At 46.5% G+C, this 16,846-nt stretch overlaps 1 protein-coding gene across 1 annotated transcript in view; it reads right to left on the bottom strand.

Moving 5' to 3' along the window:
* LOC144754152 (zinc-binding protein A33-like) overlaps nt 1-16,846 on the bottom strand; it is a 40,661-nt gene that overhangs the window by 20,706 nt on the left and 3,109 nt on the right. The window contains exons 3-4 of the mRNA XM_078641732.1: nt 12,119-12,214; nt 1,452-1,685 (exon numbers count right to left, since the gene is read on the bottom strand). Coding sequence (XP_078497858.1) covers nt 1,452-1,685; nt 12,119-12,214 — 330 coding nt within the window. The remainder of the gene's footprint in view (nt 1-1,451; nt 1,686-12,118; nt 12,215-16,846) is intronic.

The following is a 16,846-nucleotide window of genomic DNA, read 5'->3' as shown; positions in this document are numbered from 1 at the left end:
GTTGGGGTGACTTACCTTTATCCTATGCGGTGTATGGAGGGCATGCCATGTCGACTCTTAGGTTTTCTCTGCACCAAGACATGCAGCCTGCAATGGCAGCGTGCATAGCCTTGGTGAGAAGACCTGGGGTGGCACAACCTGTGCTGCAGCCCCAGAAGACCCTCTTCAGTACACATGCCCTAGGTACCAGGGGTACCACTTACTAGGGATGTATCTCAGTACAACGCGATCTAAAAGATCGCGGTACTTGACAACGCGGGCATTACAACGCAAGTCGTTACAACGACTTGCGTTGGAGGGCGTGGATTTTGGAATCTTATCATTTTATATTCCAACACCAGTCCACGTAACAGTAGGGAAGGTGTTGGAATATAAAATTACAACATTCCTTGCCCAACAGCGCCATCCAGCGCAATTCGTAGTAACGACTTGCGTTGTAATGGCAGCGTTATAAAGGCACTGCGGTGTAAACACAGCATTCTAAACAATGTTTACCCTTACTAGGGACATACAAGGGTAGCTGAAGTTGTTAATTGCGATAGTGTTTTGGGAAGGAAATCTGCTACTGGGAACCTAGGGCAATTACAGTTCGAAATCACACCAGGGTTAAAGTGGGGGCTAACCATGCCAAATGAGGCACTTTCCTACACTTTTTGTTGTTTTTCAATGCGATCATTATCTCGATTCTCTTTACTTTGCCTTCTCGCTCTCACATTACGTTCCTCACTGTGCAATGTGTTCTGCTTTTGCTCGTGGTTCATATACCCCTCAACATCACTGTGCACCTTCACATTTCCATCCTGTTGAATTACTGGACACTTTAACGCGGAACAGGCACCCTTACCTGTCAGACCACTCCTACTCTGGCTCATTCAAAGTTTTGCTAAAGAAACATCTGCCTCCCTGCTTTACATCATAACCATGGATGTGGCGCCAGTGCTTTGTTCGGCACTTGTCTTGTATAGCTTATTTTTTTACAGTGCTTTGGACAAAAGTGCTATAATAAAATAAATAAATGCAGAGCTACTTTGCTTACAGTGCTCAAATCTGATGTACAACTGTACAACTTACCACTTTACCTGCACCTTTGCATGCAGCAACACAGAATTTCAAGTTTGCTGAACTCAACAATTTACTGTCTTAAGCAGTGACTTAACATGCACCCTGAGGGACGAGATCTGGCTTTCAAACACCAGCTTGTCACCGAAGACCGGAGCTCATCCCCTTCCGAAACACCAGATCAATGGGACAAGAGCTCTGTCTGGAGAGAACCAGCACTACCCTCATAAATCTGCTCTACTATGAGACAAGAGCCTTTTGTCAAGAATATGTTTTCATGACAACCCCAGGGCTGAGTCTTCAAAAACGAATTCCTCCTGTAGGCAGGCTCAGCCATTACAAACCAAGCGTCTGGATTGTGCATGTTCCCTGATCCTGAACGCCCATCATACCTGGAGGAAGGAGAGTGTGTCCTCCTGCTGCAGGTTTCTCTCAGCCTCCTCCAAGCCAAGGGAGAGTTTCTTCACCGCATCGCTAAGCTGTACAATACGCTCGTCCAGTGTCTGCCGGATGGCATCTTTCTCCTTGTGCAGCGCTTTCAGCAGGGAGCTCTCCTCCTCATGTAGGAAGGCATGAAGCTTCTCAAATGAGGCCTTAATACGCTCCTCCAGCTCCTGGGTCTTGCTCTGAAGAAACAAGAGTGATGATGACAGAACAGTTATTTCAGGGAAAGAATGTAAGCAGATAAACATCCCTGCAGCAAGGAGAGCGCTTCTATAAAACAGGGCTGTAATCACCTACTCCAAGTTCAAAACAGTAAATGGGTCTATCACAGAGAACTTTATCACACACAAGATGCTATGAGCTAGAAAAAAGCAATAAGGATGTCCTGAAGCATTTGGGCGTTGTGTAAGTAACCATCTATCTATGAGGCTAAATATACCCCGGTCAATGATATAGCCAAAAATAATGAGAAAAATACTGTTAACTGGCTTTTCCTATGTCTAAAAATAAGCACTTGGGAGTCACAGGTAATGTAAACTTATATTTTGGTAATACTATAGCATAAAACAACTTTATTTTCCGCAGCTCACTGTAAACGGGAAAAACGTGTTCATAGATACTGAAGAAATATGCCACAACGAGACAGTGACTGTCTCGGCTACGGCAGTGCCACACTTCCTATCATCAAAATGAGGAACAAGGCTTGCTCACAGGTTTTGGACAAGGCAGATCAGAGGTCAAATCGGGAGTGGGTTAATCTCTATGATCGGTGAAAGATGCTGGCCAATCCCATCCACCAATCAGCTGAGCAGTTAAGAGACAGGGTATGTTGCCTGCTTTAACTAACTCGTCAGAACAGAGAGAAACAGACACCTTGTGCTCTACAAAGGATAGAACACAGGCAATGCCCTAAGTTACTTGCATGTAGAAGAACAGTATTATGCCTGTCCTCATGGCCCGTGGCAAGCATGCTATCAGAGGCACTCTTGTTTGGCTAGAGGAATGCTGCGAACTATCATGGCTGCAGGATTTCGGAAACTTTAATAATACTATAAACATTTACATTTGGTAAAGACTTCATGACATTCAGAAAATGTCATTTTTTTTTTAAATCAGCACAGCAACTGGTAGCTTTTGTTGCTGGTGTGTGACATAAATGAAGCAAAGAGAAAATCTACACAATACAGTGTGTATAGATTGGGAGACTTAAACCATCTCATATTTTTAACGTTTTGTTACAACAATAGTAAAGTACCAGCTTACATTAGTCGTGACTAACTTTCATTTCTATAAATATTGTAATCCCATGACACACAGGCTACATATTGTATCAGTCCTTTTTGTATCCCATGACACACTGGCTACATATTGTATCAGTCCTTTTTGTATCCCATGACACACTGGCTACATATTGTATCAGGCCTTTTTGTATCCCATGACACACAGGCTACATATTGTATCAGGCCTTTTTGCATCCCATGACACACAGGCTACATATTGTATCAGGCCTTTTTGTACCCCATGACACAGGCTACGTATTGTATCAGGCCTTTTTGTATCCCATGACACACAGGCTACATATTGTATCAGGCCTTTTTGTATCCCATGACACACAGGCTACATATTGTATCAGGCCTTTTTGCATCCCATGACACACAGGCTACATATTGTATCAGGCCTTTTTGTATCCCATGACACACTGGCTACATATTGTATCAGTCCTTTTTGTATCCCATGACACACTGGCTACATATTGTATCAGTCCTTTTTGTATCCCATGACACACAGGCTACATATTGTATCAGGCCTTTTTGCATCCCATGACACACAGGCTACATATTGTATCAGGCCTTTTTGTACCCCATGACACAGGCTACGTATTGTATCAGGCCTTTTTGTATCCCATGACACACAGGCTACATATTGTATCAGGCCTTTTTGTATCCCATGACACACAGGCTACATATTGTATTAGGCTTTTTTGTATCCCATGGCTACGTATTGTATTAGGCTTTTTTGTATCCTTTTTAAAAGAATCGCTAAAAATTTAATTAGTGTACTATTTGCTAAGGAACTTAATATTTCGACCCAAAATACTATCCTTACAACAACAGTTTTTATGACACTAACTTCTTCCATTACAAGTTGTGTATTCTATTGTTCTCCCAGCCCTGTTGCCCCGCTCTTTCTACCCTGTACAGTGTTTTTCTCTAATTCTATTCTATATCAAGGTGTGGGTTCGTTTTCATTTGAGACTACCCTAACTCTTTGCGGAGTTGTTTTTCGGTTCTGATCAGCTAGCCCCTCATTCATTTGAGGGGTCACACGCTTGATTTGGCCAGGTCCTCTCTTAATAGCCAATAGGTGCCTAATATCTTGGATTGACCATGTGGCAATTTCCATATTCGTGATCTGTGTCTAATGTAGTTTTCTTCCTAGCTCTGTGTCTGCCATCAACCAAGATGTGTCTAGGATAATAAAAAAATTAAAAAACAACAATCAGAAAACAAACTATACTAGTTGCGAGTAATCTCTACTGATGCAAAGAGCGTTAATAACTTGATCACAGTGGCTTTTTATGTTATTGCCACAAGTAACGTGATCAACCCAATGTGCTTACAACAGCTGTAACTTGGCTCAGTGAATGACTTCAGCAGTTAAAGCCTGGTAAGCGTGCAGGGTGCCAAAACAACTGCACCCTGGACAAGAAACAGTAGCTAGAAGATTAAAAAACTACAAACAAGCTATTAAACACTTCACAGGCTCATTTCTACCCAAAAAATGAGTGTCCATACTTTCAATGCATTCAGAGACGTTGTCAATATTTTTCCAAGTGTTTCTTTTGCTCAATGATGCAGTAATGTTAATCTTGCAGCCAATGTGGTTTCTACCAACAATGCAATTATTTCATTGTTGCAGCTGAGAACATTGTGGCTTCCATGCCTTTTCTATTGAGAAGGCATTCTTATTGCATCCCCCTAAGTTAGCACCTTTCACACTGGTCTTCATTAAATCAGAGAGTTGTATAATCAACTTAATTTAATCTGGTTTGTCAATGGACTCTTGTGCGGTGGAACTCCAGAGACTGACTACAGACGTTATGACCCCTAGTTTAACTGATCTATACAACACTAACTTAAATTCTGCTGTGATTACGGTGTTAACGAAAACTCCAATTCCTACAAAACTCAATGCTCATTCACTTCAATGTAGTACTTATTTTACTGCTTCATCCAACTTCTAAAACTGTGGAGTTCAGGATGAACCATGCTGCATCCTCCTGCTTAGAGGATAACAAATTCCTGCATGCTACAGAGGTTGGGTTCTGACCCTCCATGGGGCACAGTCAGTACTTGGTGTGATCTTGATCTTTGAGGACCACAAGCAACCGGTTTGACCACCTCTTTTGTCAGTCACCTTCTTGTTCCTTCTGACAGTCTCACAAGTGCCCTCCCGGAGTCCATGTTTATTTCATATGTACGTTTCTCCATCATTTGCTTGAATAGAGCATTCACTTTTTTTTAGCTGCTATCCTGATGACACCCAGCTTGACACCAACTGCAAGATATTTAGTGCTTGGCCACTCTTGGTGTGAGCAGATGTCGCATAATCCTATCAAACTAGAGTGGATTCGTCTGGCAACAACCATTGGCAAGTTCTTGTTTTAACCTCATCGCTGCGGCGCGAATTCCGCCGCAGTGCTGAACATCCCGATCGCGGACGTGGTCATGGCGGCTCCCGGCCGTCATCAGCACACGCCCACTGTGACTCATGACGGCCGGGAGCAGTCATGAGCATGGAAGAGGTTAACGCGTCAAATATGTAAACACAGGCATTCACAAGTGCTGTTTACATGTGTTGCATGCAAATGCCTCGATCACATTAAAATGTGCCCTGTTGGTTTTGGGGAAAAGCAGTTTGTAGGGGAAAAGAAAGGAATTGGAGAAAATCCAAATCCGTCCAAGATGAACAGGGCTATTGAGAGGCCCATTGAACTTACCTAAATAGCTGTAACGCTGCCAGGAGAACTCATTTAGGCGCTTGCATATTGGAGGCCAGGGACTCCTCGCGGGAGCTCTTTGCCATCTTGAAGGAGTTTACTAACCCACGGGCGAATAATCCACTCCCCACTCAGGAATTATGTGATCGCCTAGCGACCCACTTCACTAAACAAGATTGATATATCATTCTTTCGGGTCTGAGGAGGTCGCTAACGATAGAGCCCCTTTCCAGGAAATTCCCTGCTCCCATTACCGGTGAGCAGGCGGGTGCTATATTATCACAGGCTAAATCGGGTTCTACCCTTGACCCAGTACCTCCGGCGATTATGTCTGAGGTAACTCCGGTTTTAGCGGATACACTCGCTGACATTTGTAATATTTCTCTTGCAACTGCCACATTCCCACAGAAATTGAAGTTTGCGCGTATTAAGCCCCTGCTCAAGAAAGCCCTGGCTGATCCTTCTGACTTACAGAACTACAGGCTAATCTCTCTTCTTCCTTGTTGTTCCAAGGTTATGGAGACATTTGTCCTGCTATTTAGAACAGAATAAGATTTTGGACCCTTCCCAGTCCGGCTTCCGTGCATCCCATAGCACTGAGGCAGCCCTACTGGAGGTTACTGTTGCGCTAAGAATGTCACTTGATGGGGATACACCAGCAATGCTGGTGTGGCTAGATCAGTTGGCAGCCTTTGACACCATCTCTCATCGTATCCTGTTGAACAGGCTCCGAGAGATTGGTGTCAGAAGTCTGGCTTTGAAATGGATTCAGAATTATCTGTCCGACAGAACACAAAGTGTCCAGTTGGACTCTTTTGTGTCACATACGGCTGCAGTTGATAAGGGAGTTCCACAAGGCTCCATATGGAGTCCAACGCTATTCAATCTATATGTAGCCCCCTTGGCCTCTATCGTCAGTAAATATGGGTTTGAAACCATATCCTATGCGGACGATACGCAGCTGATCATACACATAGAAAATGACCCTGCAGTTACAAAAGCCAGGTTTTTAAACTGTATTACTGGCATAGCAAGTTGGATGAGGAAGAACTTCCTGCAACTGAATTCTTCCAAAAGTGAGATAATGCTGTTTGGCAAGGCAGAAAAATTGTGGACCTCAGACTGGCGGCCAATAGAATTATGAGAAGCACCCTCCCCAAAAGGATGGGCCAAGAACCTAGACCTAAGAATTGACAATAAGCTTTCTATGGAAGAGCAGGTGAAAACTCGTACATGCACCTGCTTTGGGACCATGCGGATGTTGAGAAAGATCTGCCCCTGGATCCCGCTAAACGCTAGAACGGGCCTCATCCAGCTCTTCTAATTAGTCGTCTTGACTATGGAAATGCTTTGTTGGTAGGAATATGGGAAGACCGGCTATCTAGATTGCACGTAGTACAGGACACGGCAGCTCGGCTTGCCCTTAATAAGCCAGCACAAACTCCTTCCCTGCCTCCTACGGCAACTACATTGGCTACCGATCAGGAAACGAGCCCTCTTCAAGCTGCTGTGCATGGTCTTCGAATCCCTGCATGGTTTGGGTCCGGTGTACCTGACAAACAAAATAGGACGCTACCAACCTGGACGGTGTCTGTTCTAATCGAGGTTGTTCCACTTGACCTCCTTTTCTGGCGCTGAGAGATCCCCAAGGAGATGATTTGTGCGCCTTACAAATGAGTGTAATAGAAAAGTAATGCTGAGGCACAAAATGATGGCTTACTGTATCGAATTGTACTTGTGTTTATATATTGCTCACTAACCTTAACAAGGCATCGAAGCAGGTTTAGGAGAGTAGCCCATTACTCCGGAACCCATGCGGATTAGTGGAGAATTAGTATATGGAAGTATAAAAATGAATTAATGCAGTGGACATGAGAGTTTGTTAATTGGATTGAAAAAGGAGAGGAGGGAAGGGTTTGTATTGATATAGCGCTTGCTACCCCTGATGAGGCGTTGAAGCACTTTTCGGCAGGTAGCATTAACAACATGATGATCTCGGGTACTTTACAGAGGTAAAACAGTTCTTCTTGCATTCCAATGGCTGTTGGAATGATAGAACAGACAGCCAACAGGATGAGATGAGGCGGTAATAATCACCTGGGTGGAGCCACAGCCCATTCATTTATATTTTAAAATACAAGAAGCCATGTTTGCAGACAGCTGTGCTATAAGCCAGACCTATTGAGAGGCCCATAGAGCTGTAACGCTGCCAGGAGAACTCATTTAGGCGCTTGCATATTGGAGGCCAGGGACTCCTCGCGGGAGCTCTTTGCCATCTTGAAGGAGTTTACTAACCCACGGGCGAATAATCCAGTCCTCACTCAGGAATTATGTGATCGCCTAGCGACCCACTTCACTAAACAAGATTGATATATCATTCTTTCGGGTCCGAGGACCTTTGTTAAGTGCCCGATTATCTATTATGCATTATGCAGGTCCATTGTTCTTGCAATATCGTCTTCAATAGTGCCCACCACCATGGAATCTTCCATCTTCCTCTGGTTCTTTGATAGCTGCGCCAACCAATCGCAGAGGGGATTTGGAGGTCCAGCTTTATCCGATTTCACTCAAGTCCCGGAATAAGTTCTCCTTTTCTTTTAATTTACCTAACCCTACTGCTCTCTTCAAAAATTCTCACTTGGTCATTGCTTGCCACCACCCGCCGTCCCTGCAATTTGTTTGTTTTTTGCTTGTTTCGGAGTCTGTTTTTGTGAGTGATCAGGTCGCCTCCTTTAGAATCAATCATTTTTCACTTGCCGAGTTCTTCCTCGCCAGCACAGGTCAGACTAGAGCTGGGGTTAATTAATTATGAAGCCTCCAACGTTGGCTCATATCTTAAGCTGATCCACAAATTAAGACTGGCAGAAGCCGGTACCCTGGAATTCCTAGTTTGGAAGGAAATCAGTGTGAACAACCCGGGGGGATCATTTGGCCGCCTCCTAAATGACCACATTCAACAAATGTCTGCTGCGGATCTCTGGGCTCTTAATCCAAGCCAGATTGTTTTTAAAAACACAATTAAAAAATTTATAAGATTGAAATCCCTGATCATGGACAAAACCCTTCTTGCGAAACGTAGTCATGCTTGGGCAGTAGCCAACTCTTATAAACGACTATCCCCGGCCAATTACCTTTCGGCAACATTTTCTCATTATCTAAAGCGATGCCTGATTGCCCTTAGATTGGGAGACTGGCGTTTCCTTCAAAATCTCCCAGTATGGCGTCGAAAAAGGGACGATCTCATGTGCAGAGGGTGTGGGGCAGCAAATGAAACCATTCTGCATGTGCTTTGTATATGCCCTCTCTTTATTCTTCAACGCAGACGCCTACTCAGGCCAGAATGGTCAGGCTGGGAGTCCGGACTTGTAGGCACGCCCTTATTGCTGCTCTTTCTTTAAAGAATACTGTTTTAAATATAAAATTGGCCAAATTCGTTCAGCAAGTTTACAGTATTTTAGAAAAATTGGAAACGGCTAAGGCTCCGCTGATAACTGTGTAGAATGATATGTATTTTAACTTCATCTGCTTTGTCCGGGAGTGTTAATTTTTAAATTGATACGTCGCAGTAAGCACTGATAAGAAAGGCCAAATTTTATTTTGCTTTTTCTACTCTTTTAATCTGTAAAATTGTACTTAATGTGTTGGAAGAATCTTTTAAAGATATGTTTTTATATATCTAAATAAAGAAATTATTACTAATCAATCATTTTTATTGCGTGGTAAAAGATCATAAGTACACAGCTTAGCTGCCTACATCAGGGCACCGGCAGAGCAAAATCGGACAGGTATTACACAGCATTTAGGTCTACATCCCAGAGGGCGACCACGCGATAAAATCAATCCACAGCACAATTAGGTCGCCTCCTTTAGAAGCGTTTTTCATAAATCCCAGCTCTTGGACCTCTGAACTTGCCGCTCTCAGTGGATCGTCCTACCAGTCAGAGGCTGCCGAGAATGCATTTCAGAAACTTTAACTACAGCTTTAGCTAGCTGATTGCCTGTATGAGGGTCACCAACCTCTGCAAACACAACAACAACTGGGTGAGCACCTGGCTGCTGTTACTGTAGTCTGGTGTGCTTTGAAGATTGTAGAGGTATAAAAAGATGGACGGGCGGAATGCCGAACATTGTCAAACGGACTTGGCGAGGGTCATTAAATCTTATGGGATGCGCTTAACCACCTACGCGGATGACACCCAGCTTGTGTTGGCGGTGCACAAGAACGGCCCAGTGGTAGCAGCTAAGTTTCAGGAGGGGTTACTGGATGTACAATCATGGATGCACAGTAACTGCCTGAAACTTAATGCAGAGAAAACTGAGGTCATGACCTTCGGTAAAATTTCTCCAGAATGGTCCCCAATATGGTGGCCCAGTCAGATGCCCCCCCCCCCCCCGGTTCCAGCTGTTAAGGTCAGGAATCTGGGAGTGATCTTTGAAAACAGGCTATCTTTTGGATGCCATGTTAACAAGGTGGTCTCAGCTGCATTCTTTGTGCTGAAGAAGATAAAAAAAACTCATGCCATACTTACCAGCTTCAGCAGGAAAAACACTGATTACCACCTTAGTGTTTTCAAAACTGGATTACGGAAATGCTCTTTTTCTCAGCACGCATAAATACATCCTGAATAAACTTCAGTCTGTCCAAAATTTGGCAGCACGGATCCTGCTTAACATTCCCAGGCGACACTCCACTTCAGCAGCCATACGCCACCTTCACTGGCTAAGGGTGGAGAGCAGGATCAAATTCAAAGCTCTCTGCATCGCCTATAAGGCCATTCATCAGACTGGACCGAAGTTCTTAAAGGATGCTTTTCAGGTGTACACTCCTAAAAAGAACTTAAGATCAGCAGCAAGTTGTCTATTGTCTATACCCCGTACAAGAACGGCTACATGGGGAGACAGACGTTTCCTGGTAGCAACTCCCTTACTGTGGAACTCACTCCCCTTGTACATTAAAACTGCACCAACTCTCATGGTCTTTCGCAAGGCCTTGAAGACTTGGCTTTTTAATCAATAAGTTCGTGTCCTGACTTTTCTGTATCCTAGAGAATCTCATTGCGCCTAGACACCTTAGGGTATTAGTTGCGCACTAAAAATCCCATAAATAAATAAATAAATAAACATTGTTTTTAAGCTCAAACGCCATTCCAGTTTGGACCCAGCATATGCAAATCAGTCTTTACCCTGCTTCCCATGGGAACAGTTCAGCTCGAACTGCCAGACCAGGTTCTCCCTAGACTGGAAAAAAGCCTCCTAAGACAAGTTTCAGGGTATCACCCCTCATCAGCCAGGATAGCTTGATTCCAGTGGCATGGTGAGCAACATCATTTGCTCTTTTTGCTTTAGTGGAGATTGTAGCAAAGTATCATGCACAAGTGTATCTGAAGTTCCAGAAGCAGTTATGTATCTTCTCGTGTCATGTGATTGAATGCACTGTTGAGTTAACCTGGTGAAACAGTGGTTGTGCGCACCTGCTAGGGAAATATCTTTACCTCTGCCGGTTGTCTAGCTTTGCAATTTAAGTCTCTATTTCCCAAGTCTCTGTTTTTAAAACTATACTAATACTACAATTATAAAATTATACTCCCTCCAAAACAATTTGAGCTACTTCATTATACTATTCTTCACTCCTATCCAGGCCACTAAACAACACTATATGGCGAGACCTATTGGCATTGCAAAAGCTTGTCATTTTACGGATCTACATTGAACGCTGGCCAAGCAGCAATGGCAAATCAAAAATGCTAAAACGACAGATGTTAGTGCATCACACATTACTTTGGTAGAAAAGCCACTCCAAGATGGCCATCCGTTCATGCATGTGTTTGAATCGTGCTGCGTTGGTGGCCATTTTGGCATTAGCGGATGTACGACATTACAACGTATGCTTTTACATCGCATGCTTTTACAACGCATACCGTTACAACGCATAGTGCTTTGGGGCGCTGGATAGTGAATTATTTAATTTACTATTCCAACTCCAGTCCCCGTGGATAGTAGGGAAGGTGTTGGATAGTAAATTAAATATATTCCCTATCCTAGAGTGCCCCCCAGCGCAATGCGTTGTAAAAGTTGCGATGTAAAAGCATTGCGTTGTAAAAGTTGCGTTGTAAGTGATGTTTCCCGGCATTAACTAATGCCAATGCAAACAAGCAACGACAAAGCTAATAGCTCAGCTTTTTAAAGATGAGATCCAGCTATACCAATGCTTGTTAACTTGTGCAACACAAACTGTAATAATACTACCACCTAGTGGTCAATAATAGTATTAAACTGGCGTTGGTGGGGCGTCATTGACACACATGCCACAGCAGAGTTTATCACTTCTACAAGAAGAAAGAGAAGTGTCTAGTCAAGTCCAGGAGTGGTCAGTCTGCAGTCTGCCTTAGGGGGCGCCAAAAACAGACTAAGAAAGAAGGCAGCAGAAAAGCAAACCCAAAAACTGCAATTAAGCAGCTTCCACCCCCTGACAGGTCACAATAAACAGTGCATAATTAGCAACCCATTTAGGTGATGGAGTACTGACTGAGCATGCAAGAGAGAGAGACAAGTGAAAAGGGAATTTGGAGCGGAGAATCACAGTAAGTCTCATGCTTGGGCCTCAACGGGACATACCACGATGTCCACAAGCTGGGCCTCGCAGGTGGTCTGGGAGGTGCTTAGAAGCTGCCGCTGGGCCTCCAGGTCCTTCAAGCTCTTCTTCAATTGTACCTGAAAAGAAAATGGAGTTATGGGTCAGACGAATGTAAACACACGGGTAAGAGGACTGGGTGCCACTAGGCACAGGGACGAAGGACTACTTCCTCTCCGTGAAGTAAGTTCTCTATGTGTGTAGCCTAAGCCATTACAACTCACAACAAACAATGGCAAAGGCAATAGCTCTCGTCTGTGGGATGTATTGGCTTTGCTGATAGCATTGTTAATAAGCAAAATGCTTTTTGGCGATGCTGTGCAGCATGGTCAAAAAATATAGAATAGGAAAAAATGTAATCCCACAGGCTTACCACTACACATCATGATACTACTGGCACCGTGTCATTCAGTAGCTGTTCACATCTGCACAAATACGGCACCATGCATACCTGTGCCTGATTCATGTGGGGGCCAATATCTTTTATATTTACCGATCCAAGAGGGAGGGCATCACTTACATTAGTAAATACAAATATATATTCTACTTGCGTAAATATCTCCTTTTTAAAAGCAACCCGGCTGGTATCAAATGGCAGCTTCTGAGTCCTCCCAAAAATACAGATACTGTTTTTTTAATTGGCTCTGAGATGAAGAACAATGAAGTAGCAAGTGGGAGGGCAGCATATAAAAGTAGGGCAAAGAGAAACAAATGGGGAGTGGGGTTATGTGTAAAACAATATTAAACAAGCATTTACAATGCAACGGTTTCGCCTTTGGAGAAGTTAAAGCTATTGGCATTGTAAATGACAACATTTTTATTTATGTGTTGGCTTTGAAAACCTAAATAAATGCCATTGTCATTTACAAAGTTAATAGCCTAATCTCTCGCAAATGCGACACCTATTGCATTTGCACCCACACACAAAACCGGGTCACAAGCAGGCAACAGAGGCACACACAAAACCGGGTCACAAGCAGGCAACAGAGGCACACACAAAACCGGGTCGCAATCAGGCAACAGAGGCACACACAAAACCGGGTCGCAAGCAGGCAACAGAGGCACACACAAAACCGGGTCACAAGCAGGCAACAGAGGCACACACAAAACCGGGTCACAAGCAGGCAACAGAGGCACACACAAAACCGGGTCACAAGCAGGCAACAGAGGCACACACAAAACCGGGTCGCAATCAGGCAACAGAGGCACACACAAAACCGGGTCGCAATCAGGCAACAGAGGCACACACAAAACCGGGTCGCAATCAGGCAACAGAGGCACACACAAAACCGGGTCACAAGCAGGCAACAGAGGCACACACAAAACCGAGGGGGCAGGGAAGCAGCTCTACTTGATAAGAATAAATCAGAGATCTGGCAACGATGGGCGTGATCATGGAGGGAAGACCCAATCCATAAACAGGAGAGTAAGAAGCACTGCAACCAAATTTGCAAAGTAAGGAAAACATCAGAACCCATAAAATAAATGACAGGCTGACATTTTTTATGTAACCGCAGCCTAAATGCAGAAGTGTTTAAGTAAAATGTTTAATTAGTTAATACACAGGCCACATTATACATCTCTTATACACACAAGACATATGCCCTCCCAACTATTTTGCCTGTGGCTACCTTTTCAGCCTTGGTGGGATTCGAAAACTGGCCTGTGAGGTCTGGTGTCCCCCCGAAGTACAAGACTTCACTTCAAGCTATGGCTCCGGCTCAAGCTACCATTCTGATGCTCCTTTACATCTGGGCATCCCTCGGACCGGAACCCCGCCAGCCGCAACTACAGCTCTGGTGCTTCCTAACCTACACCTGCAGCCGCCAGTGCAACTGGGAGCGGCGGCCTCTGCGAGACTCCCGGTAACCCGCCTCTGCGCACCGGTGCGGCGACTGATCTCGGCGCTGCTGTCCGGGATCCGGGCGCAGCGTGTGATCTTGGCGCATTTTTTTTTTTCGTGGTTGCAACGCAAACTGCAACACAGGGCTCGGAGAAACTAGGACCGGCCTGGCCTGTAAGGCAACATGCAACCACTGACTGCTTCTACCACACGGTACAAGAAACACAAAAGGCCGCTAAAAGATAAGAAACATGCGTGCGCGGCGTTGCAGCTGTTCGGTTAATCTACAAATTCACGGACACAGTAAGGTAGCCGCCAGTGCAACTTTACATTAGCTGAATACTGCAGTGCAGGTACCACTGTGCCACCATTTTTGTCAAGCCAAACTAACAGGTGGTAGTCTTGTGGTACAAATTATTTTTGAAACTAATACAACCAGTTTGTGCTGAGTGTCCGCAACGTGAAATTAGGCCAAAACATAGTCCCTAGCTCCTTCGTATTTTTCTATAATTATTGCACGAGAACAATTCATATAAGCAGCAAAACTGGAATTTAATGTAACAAAGATATAAAATAAGAAACATCAGCCTCGACCACAGATGATAGGACTCCTAGGACACCACAGGTCTTTGCACCAGGGGCGATGCTAACTCTGGCATGTCTCTCTCGCGAGGACATAAGTGACTGAGGGTAGACAGCCGGGGAAGCAAGGCGGGCGCTGTGGGCACCTGCCCCGTGGGGCACCAGACCCCCACCCCCTCCCTCGGCGGCCTTGACGTCACAGAAGGCTTCCTCTCTTGGTCATGGCTAATTGAAAACAAATCCACTTCCTTCCATTCAATCAATAAGACTTTGAGGGCTGCAGCCACAATCCTGACAGCTCCTCTGTACCAGCCCTTGGACGGGGAGGAGCTGACGTCCACAGCAACGACAGGGCGGCCAATCAAAGCCAAGACGAGCGACCCTGTGTGACCCAAGGAGACTGCGAGGAGCACAGGAGAGATGGAGTGGAGCTGGGGGTCTGCAAACTTCACAGCTTAAGTGCACAACCAAACTCACCCCCTGAGACCCGGGGCAAAGAAACTGACGCCCGAGCACCCTTCAAGGGCATACTGTGAGAGTGATGGACCACATCACAGGAGAGATGCAGGCACCAGGGAAACTCACGCCACGCACAGGCTGCCCGGGGGCCAGCAAACCCGGGAGGACTGAGCCCTCCGGCGTGCTGGCCCCTCAGGGAGCAGCCACCAGGAGTGACGCTCCGTCCAGGAGTCATCCCCTGCGGGCTCAGCGCCAGCTCGTGAGTCCGCTGCAGTCAATGCGCTACCTGCAGCCCAGGAGGCCGCAGCTCGGCCTTGCAATGCAGGGTCTGGCTGCAGCACCACACGTGGAGCTCAGTCCCTGGCATCTGTGCCCCGCCCCGATCAGCATCGAGACACACTCGCCCATGTATGGCCGAGTGCAGGGGATGGGGGCCCCTCGACGAGCCCCCAGCGCAGCGAGGCCGTTACTGGGCCAGCTCGGAGCCCGGGGCGCGGCGCACAATGGCCGCGTTTGTCACCCTTCAGCGGAAGAGGACAATGTCTGCCGAGGAGGGAGGGAGGGAAGCCCCTGGCAGCACTCTCCGCCGCTTCCAAGCACCGGCTCGTGAAAGGAAACAAAACCAGCACCGCGGGCATCCTTTCTAGCTCCTCGCACCGTCAGCAGGCCCCATCCAGGCTTAATGGATAGCAGCGCGCCTCGAACCCCTGTCCGGAAAGAAGGGCCCGTGAGTGCAGGCCGGGGTATGGCGGCCTCCAGCCAGCTCTGAGTTCTCCCTCCAGAATACCAGGCCTCCCACTCCAAAAGGACCCCTCCCCACCTGGGCGCCCCTGAAACACGGGCCCCGTCCCTCGCCCTTTAATTATGCGGCATTATATCCGACACGTTTATGTAAGTCTAGGCAACCTGGTGAACAGGCCGCAAACACGCCTTCCAGAACACACCGAACACGGGTGGAAACATAACATACTGCACCCGTGTCACAGCACTAGAACAATACTGTGGTGACAGCACCACGGTGAGGCCACGCACGCTCACCGCTACCATAGACGTAAATAATACAGGTTTTATAATCCAGTATCTATGGAATGAAACGCCTCGAGGAGAGGTCCGGGGTGTGTGCATGCCTGCGGAGTATCCATGTGTGCACGTGTGGCGGGTGTGCACGAGTGGCGGGCGTGCACGAGTGGCGGGTGTGCACGACGCCACTCGTGGGCCTCTGCACCACAAGCCTGCCGGGGATGCAGCATAGAGCTGCACACAGATGACGGGAGATGGGGTGATGCACGGAGAGGTGGAGGGACAGAGGGGCCCCTGCTCGTGGCGAGGACGCAGTGGAGCCGAGATGCTTCCGAGCAGAGGTAGGCCGTGTCCCTCCGCCAAGAGAGGTGTCTTCAGCTCTTCCCACGAGGAGGAAGCCTGACATCTGGCGGCACACTAATGCACAGCCGGGAAATCACAGAAGATTTATGTTCACTCCTTTAAGGCCCCACGAGGCTGCAGCGTGGACACCCACACGAAGCTCCCTCGCTGAACTGCACCCTCTGTCAAGCCCCTGCAAACACCAAAATACAAAGATATTTCATGGGAAAGACAAACAAGTCAGGTCCCGGGCCGGCCAGCCAGCCAATCACAGCGCGGCCCGGGGAATGACATCACGGGGGTGTCCCGGGCCGGCAGCCAATGACAGCGCGGCCCGGGACAAAGGGGCGGGACTTAAAAAAAGTCCCAGAAACGCCCCCGAATCGCGTTTTCACACGAAAGCGTGATTGGCAGCCTCTGTCTCCCAATGGCTAGCCTCCATTTATGGAGCTAGCCAATGGTAGAC

The sequence above is a fragment of the Lissotriton helveticus genome, chromosome 5_1 (assembly GCF_964261635.1).
Source record: "Lissotriton helveticus chromosome 5_1, aLisHel1.1, whole genome shotgun sequence".
In the NCBI taxonomy this organism is placed as follows: Eukaryota; Metazoa; Chordata; class Amphibia; order Caudata; family Salamandridae; genus Lissotriton; species Lissotriton helveticus.
The sequence above is the reverse complement of the archived record's forward strand: the minus strand, read 5'-3'. Positions and strand labels throughout refer to the sequence as shown.